This window comes from Lynx rufus, unplaced genomic scaffold (assembly GCF_022079265.1).
Source record: "Lynx rufus isolate CCGP_SWC_20201006 ecotype Redwood Valley unplaced genomic scaffold, mLynRuf1.p SCAF_9, whole genome shotgun sequence".
In the NCBI taxonomy this organism is placed as follows: domain Eukaryota; kingdom Metazoa; phylum Chordata; class Mammalia; order Carnivora; family Felidae; genus Lynx; species Lynx rufus.
The window spans coordinates 8,661,977-8,682,160 of NW_025814897.1; the positions used below are offsets into that span (position 1 = coordinate 8,661,977).

The 20,184-nt window shown below is 38.5% G+C and overlaps 1 protein-coding gene across 2 annotated transcripts in view; it reads right to left on the reverse strand.

The window, feature by feature from the left end:
* Window positions 1-20,184, reverse strand: part of RDX (radixin) — a 122,759-nt gene that overhangs the window by 44,861 nt on the left and 57,714 nt on the right. For both annotated transcript variants that reach the window (XM_047070638.1, XM_047070637.1), the window contains 7 exons: window positions 15,320-15,415; window positions 14,627-14,901; window positions 9,783-9,866; window positions 9,434-9,580; window positions 5,732-5,828; window positions 5,099-5,262; window positions 100-230 (listed from right to left, as the gene is read on the reverse strand). In XM_047070638.1, coding sequence (XP_046926594.1) covers window positions 100-230; window positions 5,099-5,262; window positions 5,732-5,828; window positions 9,434-9,580; window positions 9,783-9,866; window positions 14,627-14,901; window positions 15,320-15,415 — 994 coding nt within the window. The remainder of the gene's footprint in view (window positions 1-99; window positions 231-5,098; window positions 5,263-5,731; window positions 5,829-9,433; window positions 9,581-9,782; window positions 9,867-14,626; window positions 14,902-15,319; window positions 15,416-20,184) is intronic.

Below are 20,184 nucleotides of genomic sequence, written 5' to 3' on the forward strand. Positions count from 1 at the left end.
CTTATTCTACAAGACAAATAAGATTTAACAGAGTAAGGAAATATTACATCTGACAAAAGAGGAACGATTGCGAATCCAACATTAAACAGAAGCTCCTACCTTTCTGGGCTTTCAGCGTCTGTTCTTCTATTTGCCGTAGACGCTCCATTAGCTCCTCCTTCTCACGTTCTATCCTCTCCTTCTCCTTTTCTGCTATCTCCCTTTTCTTCTTCTCATTCTCTAATTGTGCCCTTAAGAGGAATTAGAATTGCTTTGTTACATACTAATACGTAGAAATTTTGACGTGAAACTCAAGTACTGTGAGTAAACTAAGAAAAATCTAAGTGTAAGTATTTAAAATTTTGTTTTAATGTTTATTTATTTTTGAGAGAAACAGAGACAGAGCTTGAGTGGGGGAGAGGCAGAGAGAGAGGGAGACACAGACTCCAAAGCAGGCTCCAGGCTCTGAGCTGTCAGCACAGGGCCTGATGCGGGGCTTGAACTCATGGACTGCGAGATCATGACCTGAGCCCAACTCAGACACCCAACGGAATTACCCACCCAGGCACCCCTAAGTATAAGTATTTTAAGAGTCTTCATTATATTCAGCTGATCTCAAAAAACCATCCAGTTGAAAATACAAGACTGCCCTGTGATATGCACATGCACGGGATTACAAGGCATTCTTTTTGTGAGGTCACAGGAAATGTCATCCAGGACTGCTTAAAAAGATATTAACAACTTAGCCATTGTGGAAAGATTTTCAAGGTAAAAATTTACAGAAGTGCTAGGAAAGTAAAACTGTCAGATATATCCCTGTATACAAAGCATATTTTTAATGTAGACTTGAATGGGGGGTGGGGGGAAGCTAGGAGAATTATCACTTACATACTTGGTGAATTCTGACAACACATTTCAGGTCAGCACAAAAGGAGTTAACTGCACACTTTTGTTGAGAGAAATAAGAAGGCTTAAAAGGAGTACACAAGGCTATTTTACTCAAACTGTTTAAAGTAAAATAACCTGGGAAGGCAAGAATGTTCAATCATTAACATGAATTAACACATTTTTAATTCCTAAGGTAGCACCAACTTAAGCTGATATAAATGGCCAGTTTTATCTCCTGCATCTGCCAGGGGCCTAATGAGACTGTTTCTTCTAAATATAGCCAAATTCACTCATCAAACATCTACCAAGAACTTACCAGGGGTCAGACTCTATGTTGAGGGCCAGAAATAATACTATTTCATAAATTTAATCAATATTCAATATTCCCATTACTTTAATGGGAATAATTTTTTTTTAGTTAAAAAAAAAATCAATTATTTGGGCACCTGGGTGACTCAGTTGGTTGGGCGTCTGACTTGATTTCAGTTTAGGTCATGATCTCAGGTTTGTGGGATAGCCCGGATAGCGTCCAGGCTCAATATAGACCCTGCTTAGGATTCTCTCCCTCCCTCCCTGTCTCTCCCTCTCTCTATCTGCCCCCTTCCCTGCTAGCACTCACCCTCTCTCTAAAATTAAAAAAAATAAAATAAAAATCAATGATGATTTCACGTCTGATTCTTATCTGAGTACATCTAAATTTCCCCCCAAAACCCATCACTGCCATCTGGTGTCAATTCTGAATTTCAGGCACAAAATCTCAATTTCCAGTCTCTGATAAAGTCATTAGCAAAGTTTTATCATCGAAGCTTTTTTCCCTTACTCTATAAACCTAAACCTAAAAATTCCTGCAGCTCCTAGATATTTAACTGCCCCTGCCCCAGAAAGAGGCTCCAGCTTTGGAGCAAACGGGTAGAGTTGTAACAAGTCAACAAGAAGTAAGACAGACAGCTAATGGTGACCTAGTACATCAGGCCAAAACCTGAAGTTCAAGGGCACCCCTCTATAACTAACTCTAAGCCTATTTCTAACTTTCAAGCCTTGGTAAAGGTGCATTTTCCCATGAAGCCTCCTGTGGTTAAGTAAAGCCACAAACCCAAGTTTTTATTCGGAGTTTAGGTTTGGAAACCCTAATTTGACCAAGTCGTTCTAGTTTAAGAGCATATATAACATATTAATAAACTCTCAATTCTCCACTAACATGCAGAAAATAAAGTATTTTAGAATACCTTACCTTTTAAAGAATATCAGATGAACCCAATTACAGGTTTAAAGGGTAAAAGCTAACTTCAGCTTCCACCCAGACTATGCATTAGTAATATTAAGCATTATTATACTTCTTATTAAGCGCCAGGGACTTGGCTAAATGTCTGTATGCCAATGTCGTTCTTTCTCACAAAAATCTCTGCAACCTTGAAGCTGGGTCACAGTGACACAAGCAGCCGGCCACGACACAGAATACCGCACGGCTAAGCTACAACTGGTATGTAGGTATCTGATTCTAAACTATGTCCATTTAAATATATATATACATTTATTTATTTGGAGAGAGAGAGAGAGAGAGAGAGAGAGCGCGCTAGCAGGGAGGGGCAGAGAGAGAGGGAGACGGAGACGCTGTTTACGTGGAGCCCGACACAGGGCTCGATCCCACGAACCATGAGATCACGACCTGAGCCAAAATCAAAAGTCAGACGCTCAACCGACGGAGCCACCCAGATGCCCCTAAACTGTCTCCATTTTTTATCTGGTAACGATTTTAGCCATCCAAAAAAACGTTCAGGAATTACAGAGTGGCTTATCATTCAACCTGGATGTAAAGAACTTAGAGCACAGACTGCAGAGCCCAACAACCCACGGTACAGAACATCGCCTTCACTGCCAAAAATCCAGTTATGGGAGTTCAGGTGACAGAACACGGCCACGCACAACGGCACTTCCGGGAGAGAGGCTGCCTTGCCGCCCCCTCCCCACTCCGGCAGCACAGGCAGCGCTAGCGAAGCGACCCCTCCCCCCTCTACTGCTGGCTACTCCGCCAGGGGGCTTGACCACAACTGCTTCCACACGTACGGCTGTCATTTTTCTCTCTCTCATCTGGAAAGCAGGGACTTAGATGAAGGCTCGGCACGCCGTTTCTGAACGACCTGCCAGATCCCTGTGCGCTAGACTAACGTAAAACCTCCTCTGAGCACTCGAATGAATTAAACGGTGACTAAATTCCTACACAGTACGAGGTAATAAATGTTTGCCAGTGAAAGGTTGTAAAATTTATCTGAGACAGAAATCACGGCATGGTTACTGCGTGAGAAAGGAAACTTCAAGTCTTCCACTTCCATCTGGGCTTCAGAGTAACTCAAATACAGTACGATCACCAAATGGTACTTATTAATCACACTACATACACTAGAAGCCATCCAGCACTCCTCTATGGGAGAGAAATAAAGGACAAATAGGCAAACATATTTAAGAATGGAAATCATGTATCAACATTACAGGGAAGCAGAAAAGAGGGCATTTTATGGAGTGATATGTATGAGGTGTGATTTTTTTTTTTAACTCATGACAGGAGATCTTAGACATGGGCCTGGAAGGGAAGGGAAGGGAAGGGAAGGGAAGGGAAGGGAAGGGAAGGGATGGGAAGTGAGAAAGAGAGGGTACGGGTAAGGGTGAGAATGCATAGAAGGAAGGAAGGAAGGAAGGAAGGGAGGGAGGGAGGGAGGGAAGAAGGGAGGAAGGAAGGGAGGGAGGGAAGGAGGGAGGAGGGGAGGGAGGGAAGGAGGGAGGGAGGGAGGGAGGGAGGGAGGAAGGAAGGGAAGAAGGAAAAAAATTAGTCTTTGTGAGGGAAATGGAGAGGCTATGATGGCTATGAATATATAGAAAGTAAAGCTCCAATAAGAACCACTTTAAAAAAAATTTTTTTTAACGTTTTATTTATTTTTGAGACAGAGAGAGACAGAGCATGAACGGGGGAGGGGCAGAGAGAGAGGGAGACAAAGAATCGGAAGCAGGCTCCAGGCTCTGAGCCATCAGCCCAGAGCCCGACGTGGGGCTCAAACTCACGGACCGTGAGATGGTGACCTGAGCCAAAGTCGGATGCTTAACTGACTGAGCCACCCAGGCGCCCCAATAAGAACCACTTTAAAAAGCATGTAAGCCTAAAACCACAATGTGATTCTAAGCTACATGAGAGCAGTGAAAAGGTACAGAGCACAGTCAATCCAAGTTAGTATCTTTAATGATGGGGTGAGGAATTACTGGAAAGTTTCATGCCTACATAAAAAAACGTCTGGCAACACAGTAGACTTCTCTAAGGCAGACAACCTGAGGAGAGCTATCTAAATTACAGAGAACATTTAAGAAAAAAACAAAACAAAAACATCATTAAACACAAACACTAAAAATGGTAAGTAGTAAAATTTTATCTAGCAGAGGACCTATTTAATTCTTATATTCAAATCGTGTTATTTCCAAGATGTTTGAAATATGTAAGTTTATACATCTTTAGAGCTCCTCAGTTTTGTTTTGTTTAGGACCCACTCATTTCTTAAACGACTGTATTATTCTATACCACAAAGATTTCCTCAATGAAAGTTAATTTTAAAGTCCAAGTCAATCTAGGATGAGATTTGGGAATAATGCTGTTGACTCTGGTAATCTGGTTCCAGCGTCCACAGGCTTTCATTATCTATCCCTTTCAGGAACTCTCTAGGATATTTAACAGTATCTTTTTCAAAAGTCTATGTAACCGTGGTTGATAACATCAGTGTCACTGACGGGGGTACTGGTGTTGCTCTGTATAATGACTTTTCACTTCAGTTCAACAGTGTCACTGATATGGCTTTAAAGCAAAATATTCAGCAATTCTTATCCTGAAAAATTTGGAAATACAAGTCAGAAGGGAAACAAACTTGAAAAATTCCAAACCACTATGGTACCCAAACCAGTGAGTCAGGGAAAAGCAAGTATGTTCAAAAAAAAAAAAAAAAAAAAAAAAAAAAAAAAAAAAAAAAGTACATCTGTGAAATCATGGGAAGCTACCCTCTCAGAAACGTGTCAAAGATTTGTCACTCGCAGAGTATACACACTCATTTCAGAAGAGGATAAGGAGAGCACTCATTCCATTTTAATACAATGAAAACAACGCAAAAATGTAAGCTCAGAGAATGCTAAAAAAACTGAGCATTCTTAAATTTTAGCTCACCTACTCAATTACGCATCACAGACCTAAATTCCATACCTTTCCAACTGCTTCTGATGTTTCTCCTCCCTTGCCTGAGCCTTCATCTGTTGCACTTCAATAGTATCAGGCTTCCTTCTCCGCATGTACAGTTCATGGTTTCCCATACATAAAGCCAAAATCCGCTTATTGATTCTCAGACGAGGTGCATAAAAAACAAAATCCTAAACATAAAGTTTCTGAATTAAAATTTTCATGAAGATAGTGTCTCTCACAATAACATGCACTAAATTTTAATATGTGGTATGAATTCGAATGTCGTATTATACACAGTTCAGAAATCATAAAACTTCCTACCTCCAAGTGACTAGGCCATGTTTGCACTGGACTAGGAAGGCTAGCAGCGAACAAGTGTTTTAACTGCTTGTTAGAAATGAGGATTGTTAACAAACATCACCCACCTTATAGCTGAATCTCAGTTAAAATAAAACTCTAATATTTATGTCATAAAAAAGATTAAAACTTTGTATATTTACTAGCATTCATTATTTTCTCACTGGGAAAGTTAAACTATGGAAAGAGCAAGTCAGGAGCAAGTCAATAAATGAACGATGCCACTCTTCAAATGATTATCACAGCAAAGTGGCAGAAATTAAAAAAGAGTTAATACAGAACATAAAGAATTTTACTTACAGGTGCCTTTTTGTCGATTGGCTTTATAACAAATTTTTTGTCATTAAATGAAATATTTCTGATTTCACTCCAGGGAAAACCAATTTTAGGTGTTAACCTTAAAAAATGAAAGCATTCCTTTACTTAAAAGCAAGAAACAAAAGGCAAAATTCATTAACATTTTGGGGCCAATTTAGCTGAATGACCAGTCTTAAGAGTGCCAGACTTTCAAATGCATTACCTTACTTATACTACTGACATTATCTTCTAAGGGGAAACTTGATCAGTTAAGTCACATAAAACAAAGAATAACTATCAAAGGATTTCATAAATGCGTCATGAGCCTTGAAAGCATCACACTTGCTTTCTTAAAATTACCTAGAAAACACTAGCAATCCAGAGTGCAGAACTGAGCTTCCTGGGGTTCTGTATTAGCTCTATTTAGAATCAAGCTGCTACAACTATTAAAAATGTTTAAGGAGAGGGAAAAAAGAAGTCTTCGTAACTTTTCGTGTGATTTATAGACCTGTTACTAAATATGAAAATTTTTTAATTCCTTCCTCTCTTTACTTTAAAAATGAGTATTTGTGAATAACATTAAAAACACAATTTTCAGTATCTTTAATTTTTTTTTAAGTTTATTTTAAGGGGGGGGAGAGAAAGAAAGCACACACAAGTCGGGGGGTGGGGGCAGAGACAGAGGGAGACAGAGAGAATTCCAAGCAGGCTCCACACTGTGAGCACGGAGCCCAATGTAAGGTTCGAACTCACAAGCTGTGAGATGATGACCTGAGGCAAAACCAAGACTTGGACACTTAACCGAATGAGCCACACAGACGCCCCTAAATTTTTTCAATGTTTATTTTTGAGAGAGAGAGAGAGAGAGAGAGAGAGAGAGAGAGAGAGAGAGAGAGACACACACACACGGAGGATGCATGGGGGAGGGGCAGAGAGAGGGAGACACGGAATCTCAAGCAGCCTCCAGGCTCTGTGCTGCCAGCTCAGAGCCCGACAAGGGGCTCGAACCCAAAAACCATGAGATCATGACCTGAGCCGAAGTTGGACACTTAACTGACTGAGCCACCAGGCACCCCTAATTTTCAGTATCTTTAAAATGATTCATTTTATGGTATGTGAATTCTACCTCCAAAGAAAAAAGGTTAAGACATTCACGCACACCAATGTTTGGGTCAATGACAGGGCTGGAATTCCAACGTTAAACCTATGCAGCACTTACCTCCATTTTACCACACCACACACATACTGGAATAACAATTTTCTTCTGCTTTTCATATATTTTACTGTTTCAACTACCCATCAAATTTGTCACTGTTATCCAATAACAAGTGTGCAAAACGATTATGACATTCATGCTGGCCAAAAGACATCTTTTTAATCAGTCTTCTGAGAACTGAGTATGAATTTCTACCTACTGATAGTTCTTTTAATTCTTAAGGAGATTAAGAACTGAAGCACAGCAAATAATTTTTTCTGCATAAAACTTTATCAATATCCACGACTTATACTGCCCTCTAATGGTCATTCAAATGTCAAAGTTACCTGCTTGAAAAGGGGGGGGTGCTGGAACACAGTTGTTTTTTTTTATTATTTTTTTTAACGTTTTATTTTTGAGACAGAGAGAGACAGACCGTGAGCAGGGGAGGGGCAGAGAGAGAGTGAGACATAGAATCCAAAGCAGGCTCCAAGCTCTGACCTGTTAGCACAGAGCCTGACGAGGGCCTCGAACCCACAAACCGCGAGATCATGACCTGAGCTGAAGTCAGATGCTTAACTGACCGAGCCACCCAGGCGCCCCCACAGTTGTTTTTTTAATGTTTATTATTTATTTTGAGAGAGAGAGAGAGGGAGAAAGAGAGAGCAAGCACACGCACGCGCACAAGCGTGGAGTGGGGGGGGAGAGAGGGAGAGGGAGGGAGAGGGAGGGAGAGGGAGAGGGAGAGGGAGAGAGACAATCAGAAGCAGGCTCCAGGCTCTGAGCTATCAGCACAGAGCAAGATGCAGGGCTTGAACCCACCAACAGCAAGATTACAACCTGAAGTCAGATGCTTAAGTGACTGAGCCACCCAGGTACCACAAGGAACACAGTATTTTTTAGGTAAGGCTGTACTATGTTTACACATTATTTTGAAAAATTCTAAAGCCATTTCCTCATGTAATTCTCACAACAATCCTGTGAGGTGAGCCTGGCAGTTACATGAATTTCAGAGAGTTAATAACCTGACCAGGGTCACAAAGGCAATTAGTGGCAGAACTGTTAAACGAACCTAACCAAGCTTTTAAAGTTGTCCACTATTTTGACTTTTAAAAAATATTTTGGAAATACAACAGATTTTAGCTTTTTAAAAAAAAGTGATGGGGCGCCTGAGTGGCTCAGTCAGTTAAGCGACTGACTTCGGCTCAGGTCATGAACTCACAGTTTTTGAGTTTGAGCCCCGCGTCAGGCTCTGTGCTGACAGCTCAGAGCCTGGAGCCTGCTTCTGATTCTGTGTCTCCCTCTCTCTCTGCCCCTCCCCAACTCATGCTCTCTCTGTGTCTCAGAAATAAACATTAAAAAAATTAAAAAAAAATTTAAAAAAGTGAACCAGTATAGATAAGACCAAAATCCCTTTTGTCCACAATCTCAAATCTTAGTCCTTCCCATCCTGAGCTAACCCCCTCTCTTTCATAATCCCCATTTTTATCTGTAAGCATATTTATAATGGGTAGTCTAGTAGAAACTAATTCAATGATTTTTAAAAGAAAGAAAAGGGAAAAAAGATTTGGGCCACAAAATTGGGTCTGTAAATCCATTTTGCTTTTCAAAACTTTCAAAATATTCTATTCTGAATGATATAGCCTTTTAACTTGCTTGGTAATATAAGTAAAAACTATATTATCAGAGTAAAATTAGTAAAATGCTCTCTTTTAGACTTATTGTTAGAAATGTTTATTTTATCAGATATTTGTAATAATGAAACTAAAATTCTAGACAGAATAAAGAGAAATGCCTTAGAGGAAGACATTACTGGCATGGACTTAAATGTTTATGTGGTACAGCAAATAAATTAAAGAAAATATAAAGCAATTGTAGCTATCATTCCTGAAAGTATTTTAAGAGTCTGATGTATTTTATACCAATATAAAAATTACTACCTGGTCAATTTCCAAAAAAAAAAAAAAAATAATAATAATAATAATAATAACACTATCTACTATGCTTACTTGATATAGTGATATTCTACTTTATTGATGTTCAAAAAATTCAAAACAATTCCTATAAATGTCTAAAAAAAGGTGTTACAAAATACAATAAATCATGTATCTATTAATTTCATTCTCATTACTCTTGATTTCTTATATATGTTAATTTCAATTTCAACCTATATGCCAAGCATAATATTTAAGGAATTATTCTTCACCTATACAGGGAACAAATTTAATTAATTTACTGGACAGAACTCATAAGAGCAAAAGAAGTGAATCACTCCATCTGATAAATACACTGAGAAGCAGAACTCTGAAGCTATAAGATGTTGCAAAGATGGAGACATGATATCCAAAAGTCTATGGGGCCCTAACTAATCATTTAAGCAAGCAAAAAAAAAAAAAAAAAAAGGCAGTAAGAGTAATCAAGCCAAAAAAGAACTTTTACAGACACAGCATAAAATTAAAGCCATACAGATCATTAATGACTAGTTTTTACCATGCAACTAATTTACTCACTTGTCATCATGCTCATAAATATTCAGACCCAGAGCATCAACGCCTAGCCACAATTCGGTTCCCTTTTTATTTTTTATTTCAAAATAGTTGACTCCATACATTTCTAGATCTTGTGCAATCTTGAGGTATTCCATCATAGAATCTTCCCTGTTAAAATAAAGTTTATTGTAATACACTTAAATAAAGGTAATACCAAAAAAATTACAAAAATACTTTGGATTACAATGTAGTGCTTTCTATTTATTCATATAAGTTGAATGATCTTTGGGGGATAATCTGATATATTAATACATGCTATGAAATAAAAATACTTTGAGGAAACACACTAAGAAAATAGCCACCCAAATACCTCAGCATTCCTCTGTGTTCTTCATGCCAGTTCTGTATTCTTTCTTCCCACTGTTCTTTTGTCAGCTTGTGTTGTTCCAAAACACTGTAAGGGAAAAAAAATCTATGAGAATGCCTCTATGATTCAAAATCAACATTCATTTAAAAGTCTAGACTTAGGGCACCTGGGTGGCTCAGTCGGTTAAATGTCTGACTTTGGCTCAAGTCATATCGCGGTTTGTGGGTTTGAGCCCACATCAGGCTCTGTGCTAACAACTGGAGCCTGCTTCAGATTCTGTGTCTCCCTCGCTCTGTGCCCCTCCCCTACTCATGCTCGCTCTCTCCATCTCTCAAAAATGAATAAACATAAAAAAAAAAAGTTAAAAAAAATGTAGACTCATTCAGTACCTTAACTGTGATGGTGGCTGTCATAAAGACCTATATACATGATCAAATTGCACAGAACACACACACACACAAATGCCTGACTGCAGGTAAAACATAAAATCTGGATCAGGTTGGCGAACTGTATCAATATCTTAGTTGATATCGTACCCAATATGCAAGACGTTACCAAAACGTTGGGAGAAGGATACAAAGAATCTCTCTAGTTTTAACAACTGCTTGTGAATCTGGAATTATCTCAAGATAAAAAGTTTCTAGAATCCTGAAATTATTTTAAATAATACATTTTTAAAAAACAGTCACACAGATACTTTATGGGAATTGAAATGTTTCCAATGAATACACTATTGGACAAAAGAAAAAAAAGGAAAATGACTTTTCATTACTAACAAAAAAATAAGAGAACAGAGTGAAAATCAGAATTCTCCAGCCTTAATTTCTTCCTTTACTCTATGTATTTACTTTCCTTGGTGCTAAATTTAATTGTTATTTTCTTTAGATAATACTTTATATAAAATTATACAAGTGAAAAGTTATACTTTTTACCATCCCACACTCTCCAAATAACTTTATTAGTTTCCTCCCAGTGTTCCTTATGTTAATATAAGCAAACCTATTTTCTACTACTAATATCTTAACACCAAACCAGCAAATTCTACATGCATATATCTGCTCTACACACTACAGATTATTTATTTCTATTCTCTTTGGGTCAGATAATGATAATTATACATCTTTCTTTATTGGTGAATCCTCAGATCCTACTTTATTAATAGCAAAAGCTGTGGTGTTAAAATATTATCGTTCAACTGCATAAAAAATTTATGTGAATCCTAGGAATGTCTTGGCAGTATAAAGGAATCTCAGAATGCCGTCATCCTTTGCACAAGTTACTATTTAGAATGGATTCCTTAATGAGGTCTCAAACAAACCATTATGTTCTTACAATGCACTGCTCCTTTCTCTGTGTATCCTCTTCTAAGCCCTTGGCTTTTTGGGAGAGAAGTTTTGTCTTCTCCCTTAGAGCAATTAAGTTTCTACATTTTTCTTGTCTTTATACTTTCTCTTGCTGCCTTGCCTCCACTGCTCACCAAGAGGAATGTAATCAGCCTTGAGGGCATAATCAGTGCAGCCAAGTGCTGGGATCATGCTATTAAATAAATCTGAAGGTATGGGTTAACTTGGATGCCAGTAAGATTCATGTTCTAGTTTTTTATACCCTGCATTTCAAATAGCATTTTTTGCATTTTGCATAATACACTTGTGCTATTAATCTGTAGGAGTCTGCAGGTATTCAAAAATTCCCGCCCTCTCTTTCTTCTGTCCAGAAAAAGGAGTCTTGCTTCCTGGCTGATCTGTCTGACTTGGCTTTAAATCTGTCTATCTGGGCTTTTAAGGGACTTCTCTCTTCACTTTCCCAGGATCTATACTTCATCATTTATGACGGGACATATTTATTGTCCCCCGCATGTGCGCACGCGCACACACTCACACATATATACTTAGATGGCAAAGGACCACCACATCCATATTGCTCACCACTATATGCCCGGTACCAGCACTGAAGAGGTACTCAAAACTTTGTAGAGAGAATAAAGGAATTATAGTAAATCAGCTCTTTCCCATCTTTTAAAGAACATGTCTATAAACTCATGCTTTCCTAGTTTTTTATTTTCTTTTTCACAGCCGAACTTCTAAGAACTATCCATATTCACTACCTTTCGTTTGCATACCTCGCATCTACTGCCTCTAGTCCACCACAATCGGGCTGCAATCACCAACACCATACGGAAGCTGCTTCTACTAAGGTCACTACCAATCTCCTTACTGCTAAACCAACAGACACATTAGTTCTCCCTCATACTTGACCTGTTAGTACTATTTGACACTGCTAACCAGTCCTTCCTTATACCTTGGCTTCCATGATTAACATTCCTCTGCTATTATTCTGGACTCTGGCATTTTTTTCTCAATTATGCCTTACAGGAGCCACTTCCCCTATACTTAAAAATTAACTTTCAACAAGATCTGTCTTAGGCCTTTTGTTCATTCTAGATGTACTGTCAAGTTCATCTCTTTCATTCCATGGGATAATTATCTATTTGCTGATTATTCCCAAAACCGTATCAGACTTTGTTCTGATTCACACCTACAAACGAATACTATCTCCCTTGGTTATACTGGTTATGTTTCAAACTCAGTAGATTCAGAACTGAAATCTTCCTCCCCAAAAACATACTCCTTCTCCCCATATCTTGGCAAAACTGTATTACCCACTACCTAGATGCCCAAGTCAGAAAAGTGGCACATAAAAATTTATGTATATCTAGTTCTTTTCAAAGGAGAGAGATACTGTCTGGTGGATCTGATCATCCACATCACGAGAGAGCTAAACTGTACTGTGGGAGAACAGATTGCTTATCCAGGTTTTTCTATACAAGAACTAATAGCATCCATCAAAGGCATCAAATTGTGTTTGATTTATGACTACCAGATAATCTGATTGCTAATTCTCCCCCTCGGGTACTTAGTGAGAAAAAGTGTACTATACCATACATAAAATAAGGTCATCACTATGAAAGTATTTTCTCCATTTTAAATACAAAAATTAGTATTCTGATTTTATTTTTTTAAAGGAAACTTACTGTATGTATGTATTTATTTACTTATTTATTTATTTGGGGTAGGGGTGCCAGTGAATCAGGGGCAGAGAGACAGAGAATCCCAGGAGGGGTGGGTAGGGGGAAGGTTAAAGAAGAGAGAAGTGGGGTTCACCCACAACGGGGCTTATGTATTACCCAAAGTGGGGCTCATGTTCACCTGAAGCAGGGCTCAAGATCACCCAAAGTGGGACTCGAACTCAGGAAACATGAGATCATTACCTGAGCAGAAGTCAGATGTTTAATGACTGAGCCACCCAGGTGCCCAGTATTTTCATTTATGAGTAAGACTCTTTTAAGCTCAGATAGCTTAAAATAGTTCTCCAAACATTACCAACCTGAAGAACACCTATCTGTACCTTCAAAATGATGGACCAGATCTTGAAGGGCACGTGCTATCATCCTCCCTTTTAAACAAAGTGGGTTACAGCACACATACATTTAAAATAAAAAAATTAAATTTTGCTTAAATATGATTCCCGTGTGTAAAATATTATAAAACATCACCTATTAAATGGAAGCCAATTACTTCATCTTGCGCTCAACTAAACAGCAATCTAATCTAACAAAAGAACAACCATCGGGGCACCTGTGTAGGCGCAATTAGTTAAGCGTCCAACTCTTCGGCTCAGGTCATAATCTCACAGTTTGTGGGTTCGAGCCCCACACTGGGCTCTGCATTGACAAGGCGAAGCTTGCCTGGAATGCTCTCTCTCTGCCCCTCCCTTGCTCTCTCTTTCTCTCTCAAAATAAATAAATAAACTTCAAAAAAATCTTGGGGAAAAAAAAGATCTATGTAATACCTGAGATAAAGCATGCCTATTCTACAAAAAATTAAGAAACTGTAAGGGTAATGTTGATTATACATAATATTTACCTTAGGCCCTGATTTAAAACTTAACCTCCTGTGCATTTTACTAAGTACAAATTATACCTCAATTATGGCACAGAGTTGTGGAATCACTATGTTGTACACTTGAAAGTAATGTAACACTGTGTGCCAAATATACATCAATAAAAATAAAATTACTTAAATCTCAATTAAAAATAAAAACTAATCCTTATCTGAAACAAAATTCTACTGTGCTAGTAATCAACTATTTAATTCAATGCTTGAAAAAAAATCTTGAGACAAGAACTGGGGTTGGAATAATAATTGAAGCTAAATAACCACAGATTATGAGGTGTCTCATATTCCTGAGTCTTTGGTGAACAGCATGTATTATTTTATCTTCTTAGGAAACTATTACTTCCTCTATAGAATTAAAATTAAGTTTTTAACTTTTTATTTTTTTCATTATTGTTTTTAAAGTTTGTTTATTTTCAGAGAGAGACAGTGCAAGTGGGGCAGAGGCAGAGAGAAAGGGAGACAGAGGATCTTGAAACGGGCTCTGTGCTGAGAGCAGAGATCCTGATGTGGGGCTTGATCTCAAGAACTGTGAGATCATAACCCGAGCCAAAGTCAGATACTTAACCTACTGAGCCATCCAGGCACCCCAGTTTTTAACTTTTTTAAATACTGTTTTGTTTCTTTAAGTTTATTTATTTAAGTAATCTCTATGCCCAACATGGGGCTCGAACTCAACCCCGAGATCAAGAGTTACATGCTCTTCCAATTAAGCCAGCCAGGCACCCCTAAAAGGTGTCTGAAACTCAGTTTTCAGATGCCTAGTCTAGGGCTCCGCTCAGCACGGAGTCTGCTTAAGATTCTCTCCCTCTCCCTCTACCCCTCCCCCCACCCCTGCTCGCATGCACTCTCTCTCTGAAAAATGAAAAAATTAAAAATCTATGTTTCACTTACCGCTGGGGTAGGAGTCTATCATTAGCCAGGTAGCCCGGTTTATGAATCTCTTTATTATAATCTCCATACTTGGCCTGAACAGCATAGGAAGCCAAAAGAACTGCTGTTTCTGGAGGACAATATATCTCATCATTTAAGATAGCTTCCTTAACTTGAAGGAAGAAAAGTCTCTGGGTTATTTCTTGAATTAATTCCTCAGAAACATCTTCAGGAAAGAATTTAGCTCTAAATTTGAACTGTAAAGGATTCTCTTTTTTAACATCTTGCTGTGTCACCTGGAACAATAATTTCAAACATCATCAACAAAAATGGTAAGTTCATATCAAATTCTTTTTTAGAAGAAAGTAGGATATGAAATATAAATAAGATTCTAAATCCATAAGTAAGACTCTAGTGTGTAAGATTCCAAACTTATAAGAAGCTTATTCTTTATGTTTAAGTCAAACTGAGTCAGTGACACCTAATATTTATTACACGTTAAGTTTTCAAACAGGAAAAGTGAACATTTCCTTTTTCTAAGATGATAAACTCATGGTAACTTATTGAATTAAAAGACATGACACCTTTAACGACTCAGAGATAATTGTAAAAGGAGGTCTGAGGTCAGTCAGACCCTGCGCTTTCCTAGTACAAATTCATGATCATAACTTCAAAATAACTTAATTACTAGCTGAATTTTATACATATTTTTACCTTTTTATTTAGTTTAAGCCATGTAGAATAACCTTTGCTGTCCACATACTGCAGCCCAAAAAACCAGACCTCACGCAAACCAACTGTTTTCACCACCTTAAAAAAAAAAGTTCAATTTCAGCTCAACATTCATAGTATAAGGAAATGGTCCTGTATTTCAAAAGAAAAACAAAACCACAGAGGTATTATAGGTATATTCCTTTGTTATAAAGATCTTTCTTAAGTTTCATGTATTAATTAAAGGAACATTTCTGAAAATTTAAATTCAGGTTTTATGTAGTTTATAATGTCATTTCCATTTTATGTGATCCATTTTTTTATACCTCTTCTTCTTTCTCATCTCCCATCATGACCCCAAGAGATCACAAGAAGTCCAGGAAATAGATACAAAGCTGTCATAATCCCACTTGCCTATTTCAATTTATCTCCACAACTACACAACTGGGTAGGCAAGGCAAACAGTATCCTTTTGGTGATAAGAGTCCCTGAGGACATGTAAAAGCCATACCTCCTGATGATCCAGCTGGTGATTTCATGCCCCCTTCTACTATACCCTTCACCTACCAGCAACATAAATATTCTATGGTCTTCCTTCACTGAGCAAGAAACCATTCTTGGAACATGCCCAGACTTTACCCTTCTGCACCTCTGCTCATGCTTCTTCTTCTGCCTAGAATGTTTCTTCTGTACTTTCGCCCCCTTTTGAATAATTTATTCCTCAAGGCCCAGCTCAACTAACACACCTTCTGTGAATGAAGCTGTCCTATTATACAGATAAAATTAATCACTTGTTCCTTAATGTTCCCACAGCACTTTATCTAGTATCTATAGCTACTGGAACATTGATTCTATCTTATCATAAGTAACTATGAGAAGTAGTGTGTCTATTTACCCTCCTTCATTCTTTAAAACTAAGGACAGAGATTACTGTCTTATTCATCTTAATTATGTCATCCTATAAAGAATTAGCAGCCCACGGAAGGTACTCAAAAGTATTAGAGTAAATAGAGTGGTGAGCTAGGACCCACCCAAGAATGTACCAACACTTGGAAAAAGCTTATTTTTAAAAAAAATCTATTTTAAGATGAAAGTGAGGGAAATGAGCCAGGAGAGGTGAGAGTTTATTAGTATTTTAAAAGCTTGAGAGAAAGATTCAACATTAGTTTTAAGTGATATTCTTGGCTTATTTTTTAAAAATAGCTAACAACAGGGGTGCCTGGGTGGCTCAGTCGGTTAAACTCCAACTTCGGTCCAGGTCATGATCTCACTCACAGTTTGTGAGTTTGAGCGCCGTGTCAGGCTCTGTACTGACAGCTCAGAGCCTGGATCCTGCTTCAGATTGTGTCCCCCTCTCTCTCTCTCTGCCGCTCCCCTGTTCACACCCTGTCGCTGTCTCGAAAGTAAGTAAATGTTAAAAAAATTCTTTTTTAAACATATCTAAAAATGTGTCAGGCTTTTGGATTTCAAGATAGCATACTGAACCCTTCAGTTGACTTTCCTTCTCTTGAAAAATTCACTGAAATTACACACACCAAAAAAATTAAAAAAAAGAAAAAAACATTTAGCTCTGCTAGGAAAAGTTATCATCAAAAAACCAAAAACAAATTTCTACATGATATGGGATAAAAAGACTCACACTGATGCAAAAACTGATCAATGCCAAACAACCAAAACTTGAACCTACACAAAGGAGATCCCAAGTAATTTAACTTTGGCAAAAGACAGGTTGTCCCATCAGAGCCAAAGAAAATATTCCAGCTCAGAGCAGCAGAGTAAGAAAGTTACTTAGGTCAAAAGCAAGGGAGAGCAATGTATCAAAGTAGCTGCCTCAACTGTTGCCTCTAGGCTTTGCCAGAGTCATGAGCTTGCTAAGGAAAGGCGGGATCTGCCACAGTGGGCACAAAGGGCAGTACCTTAACTAACTGGAGACCAACACAACAAACACCAGGAAGAACAAGAAGGCTCAGCTGTGAAATTCTTTAAGAGGCCCTATCTCTTCAGTGCTTTTCCTACTACTTCTCAAAGTGCTCTCAGAAACTTTCAGACACATACTTTTGTACGTAAAAACATACTTGAGGAAGGTGGTGCCTGAGTGGCTTAGTCAAACGTCTGACTCTCGACTTCGATTCAGGTCATGATCTCATGGTTTGTGAGTTCAAGTCCTGAGGAGCCTGCCTGGGATTCTCTCTGTCTCCCTCTCTGCCCTCCCCAACTCTGGCTCTCTTGAGCATGCTCTTTCTCACACTCTCAATAAATACATAAACTTAAAAAAAAAAAAAATACTTGGGTACTTAACTACAATATACGTATACTTATCTATAAATTATACACAGGCAAAAATCACAGTACATTATAAAACATGTATTTTTAAAGTAACTTGAAAAAGGACAAAAATATAAATAAACATTTTAGTTTTTTTTTCTTGCATCCTAACAGATCATATTGAACACTTCTTAGGGGTGCGAATACTCTAATCCCACAGGTGGAAGCTGTAAGTGAAGGATAATGTGGGAAGAATCAGGCAGTAAACCAAAGGACCCCAAGCACTCAATGAGAGCCCCCTATGCACAGCAGCTGACCTCAAGCTCATCATGATCAGAAGTAAGGCCTTGCTACAGATGGATTTAGGCTGCTATGGACCCTTGTTTGAGAGGACCCCTATCTCTAGTCTGCTCCTGGTCAGACCCTAAACCTACCTACCTGCCAACCCACTCCATATGCTCACTATACTCAAGGTAAAGCCTGGTTTTAGATCCTAACATTTGGACTCAAGAGAAGTTGTCAGGGAACAACAGTGACTCCAAGAAATAACTGCTTAGGGAGCACATTACAGATAACCATACTCCTTATCTAGAACTCACTTACACTATGAACTGGGTGTGTATCAAATGCTGTCCTATGTACTTTCCATGGATGGATTCTCACTTAACTCACAACAACCTCCTCAGGGAAGAAGAGTGCAATCACCATCCTCATTGTACAAATGAAACAAATGAGGCAAAGCAGGTACTTTGTGCCAATCAAACAGCTAGAGCTGGGACTCTACCGCAGGCAGTGTGGCTCCAGAGCCCACACTCTTACACCACACAGTACTGCACTATAGTAAAGGAGGTGTCCTTTCCCCCTGCTATCCAAACAAAAGCAACTCTGCCTCATAAAACACAAGTATTTTATTTCTCATATGCAATACCAAAAAGGCCCACTTGCTCATTAGTTTCTGACTAACACAAACACTGCACTATGACATTTCAACTTGCTACAAAGTAAGTACAATGAATACCTACTCCATTAAAATTTTTCAACTGTTTATTTACTTTGTGGGGGAGGAGCAGAGACAGAGGCAAAGAGAGAATCCCCAAAAGACTCTGGGCTGACAACACAGGGCTCAATCCCACAAACTGTGAGTCACCACCTGAGCTGAAATCAAGAGTTGAATGCTTAACCAACTGAACCATCCAGGCACCTCTCCATTCACACATTTATTACAGTAAAGTAAGATAAGCTATATATTCACAAACAGGAAGCCGAGAAGAATCAAGAGAAGAGGATATCATATTAGTTCACAAGGTAAAATGTGTATAAGGTATGGTGCATGTAGCTGCTTATGATTTTGCTTTAAGAATTTGCTCACTCACAAAAAAACCTTTCATCTTACAGAAAGACCTTATCAGGGCCTTCAAGATCATCAATTACCTAATCAGGAAGATTAAGTATACTTTGTTAAGAAAAGAAACAACTTTCCAGGAATTTTTGAATTTTATATCATATTTTGGATTGGTATGTGATAGAATGCTACAAAATAAAACCAAAATATCTACAGGGTTACTTACTGCTGTACACTAGAAATTCTGTCTCCTGTTCTGTTCTCTAAGTTCAAGGAAGTCTAACCACAGACTACTGCTCTCTGGCTCAGCTCAGATGTAAAAGTTGACGTAAATATCCACCCCGGAGTCTCATGCCTTGCAAAATGTATCACCTTTCTCCCTTTTGCAATCAAGTCACCTTCCTAACCACTTGGCCTCTGGGTACCAATCTCTTTCCTCCCCTTCTCAATAAAACATCAGTTACATCATCATACTGCAAAACCTGGGGAACTTAAGAGTTTCATGCTCTACCCACTGAGTTAGCCGGGCACACCTGGAGAGCTTAAAAAAAAAAACAAAAAAAACTAACTAACTAATGATTTACAGTAGGCCCCAGACAATTAAATCAGAAGCTCTGGAGGAGGTTTCCAAGCATTGCTTTTTGTTTTTTTAAAGCTCCACTGGTGACTCAAATGTGCACTCAAGAGTGAGAAAACAAAGAGAAGACCCATAGTCCAAATTCCTTAATATGACACCCATGTTCACTTATCATGAGGTTACAACACCAAACAGATGTTAGGTACCTCCTTATAGCCTATAGTTCCCTGTGCCTCTGCTCCTGCCATCCCCTCTGTCTAGGATCTCCACCCACCCCACTGTGCACAGTATCTTTGAATCCTTTTTTTGTCCTCATTACAATGCTTTAGATAGCAGATGTTAAAGAAATACCTGCTAAATGGTGTTGGGAAAACTGGACAGCAACATGCAGAAGAATGAATCTGGACCACTTTCTTACACCATACACAAAAACAAACTCAAAGTAGATGTAAGACCTAAATGTGAGACAGGAAACCATCAAAATCTTGAGAAGAAAACAGGCAGCAACCTCTCTGACCTTGGCCACAGCAACTTCTTAACTGACGTGTCTCACGAGGCAAGGGAAACAAAAGCAAAAATGAACTACTGGGACCTCATCAAGATAAAATCTTCTGCACAGCGAAGGAAACAATCAACAAATCTAAAAGGCAGCCTACGAAATAGAAGATATTTGCAAATGACGTA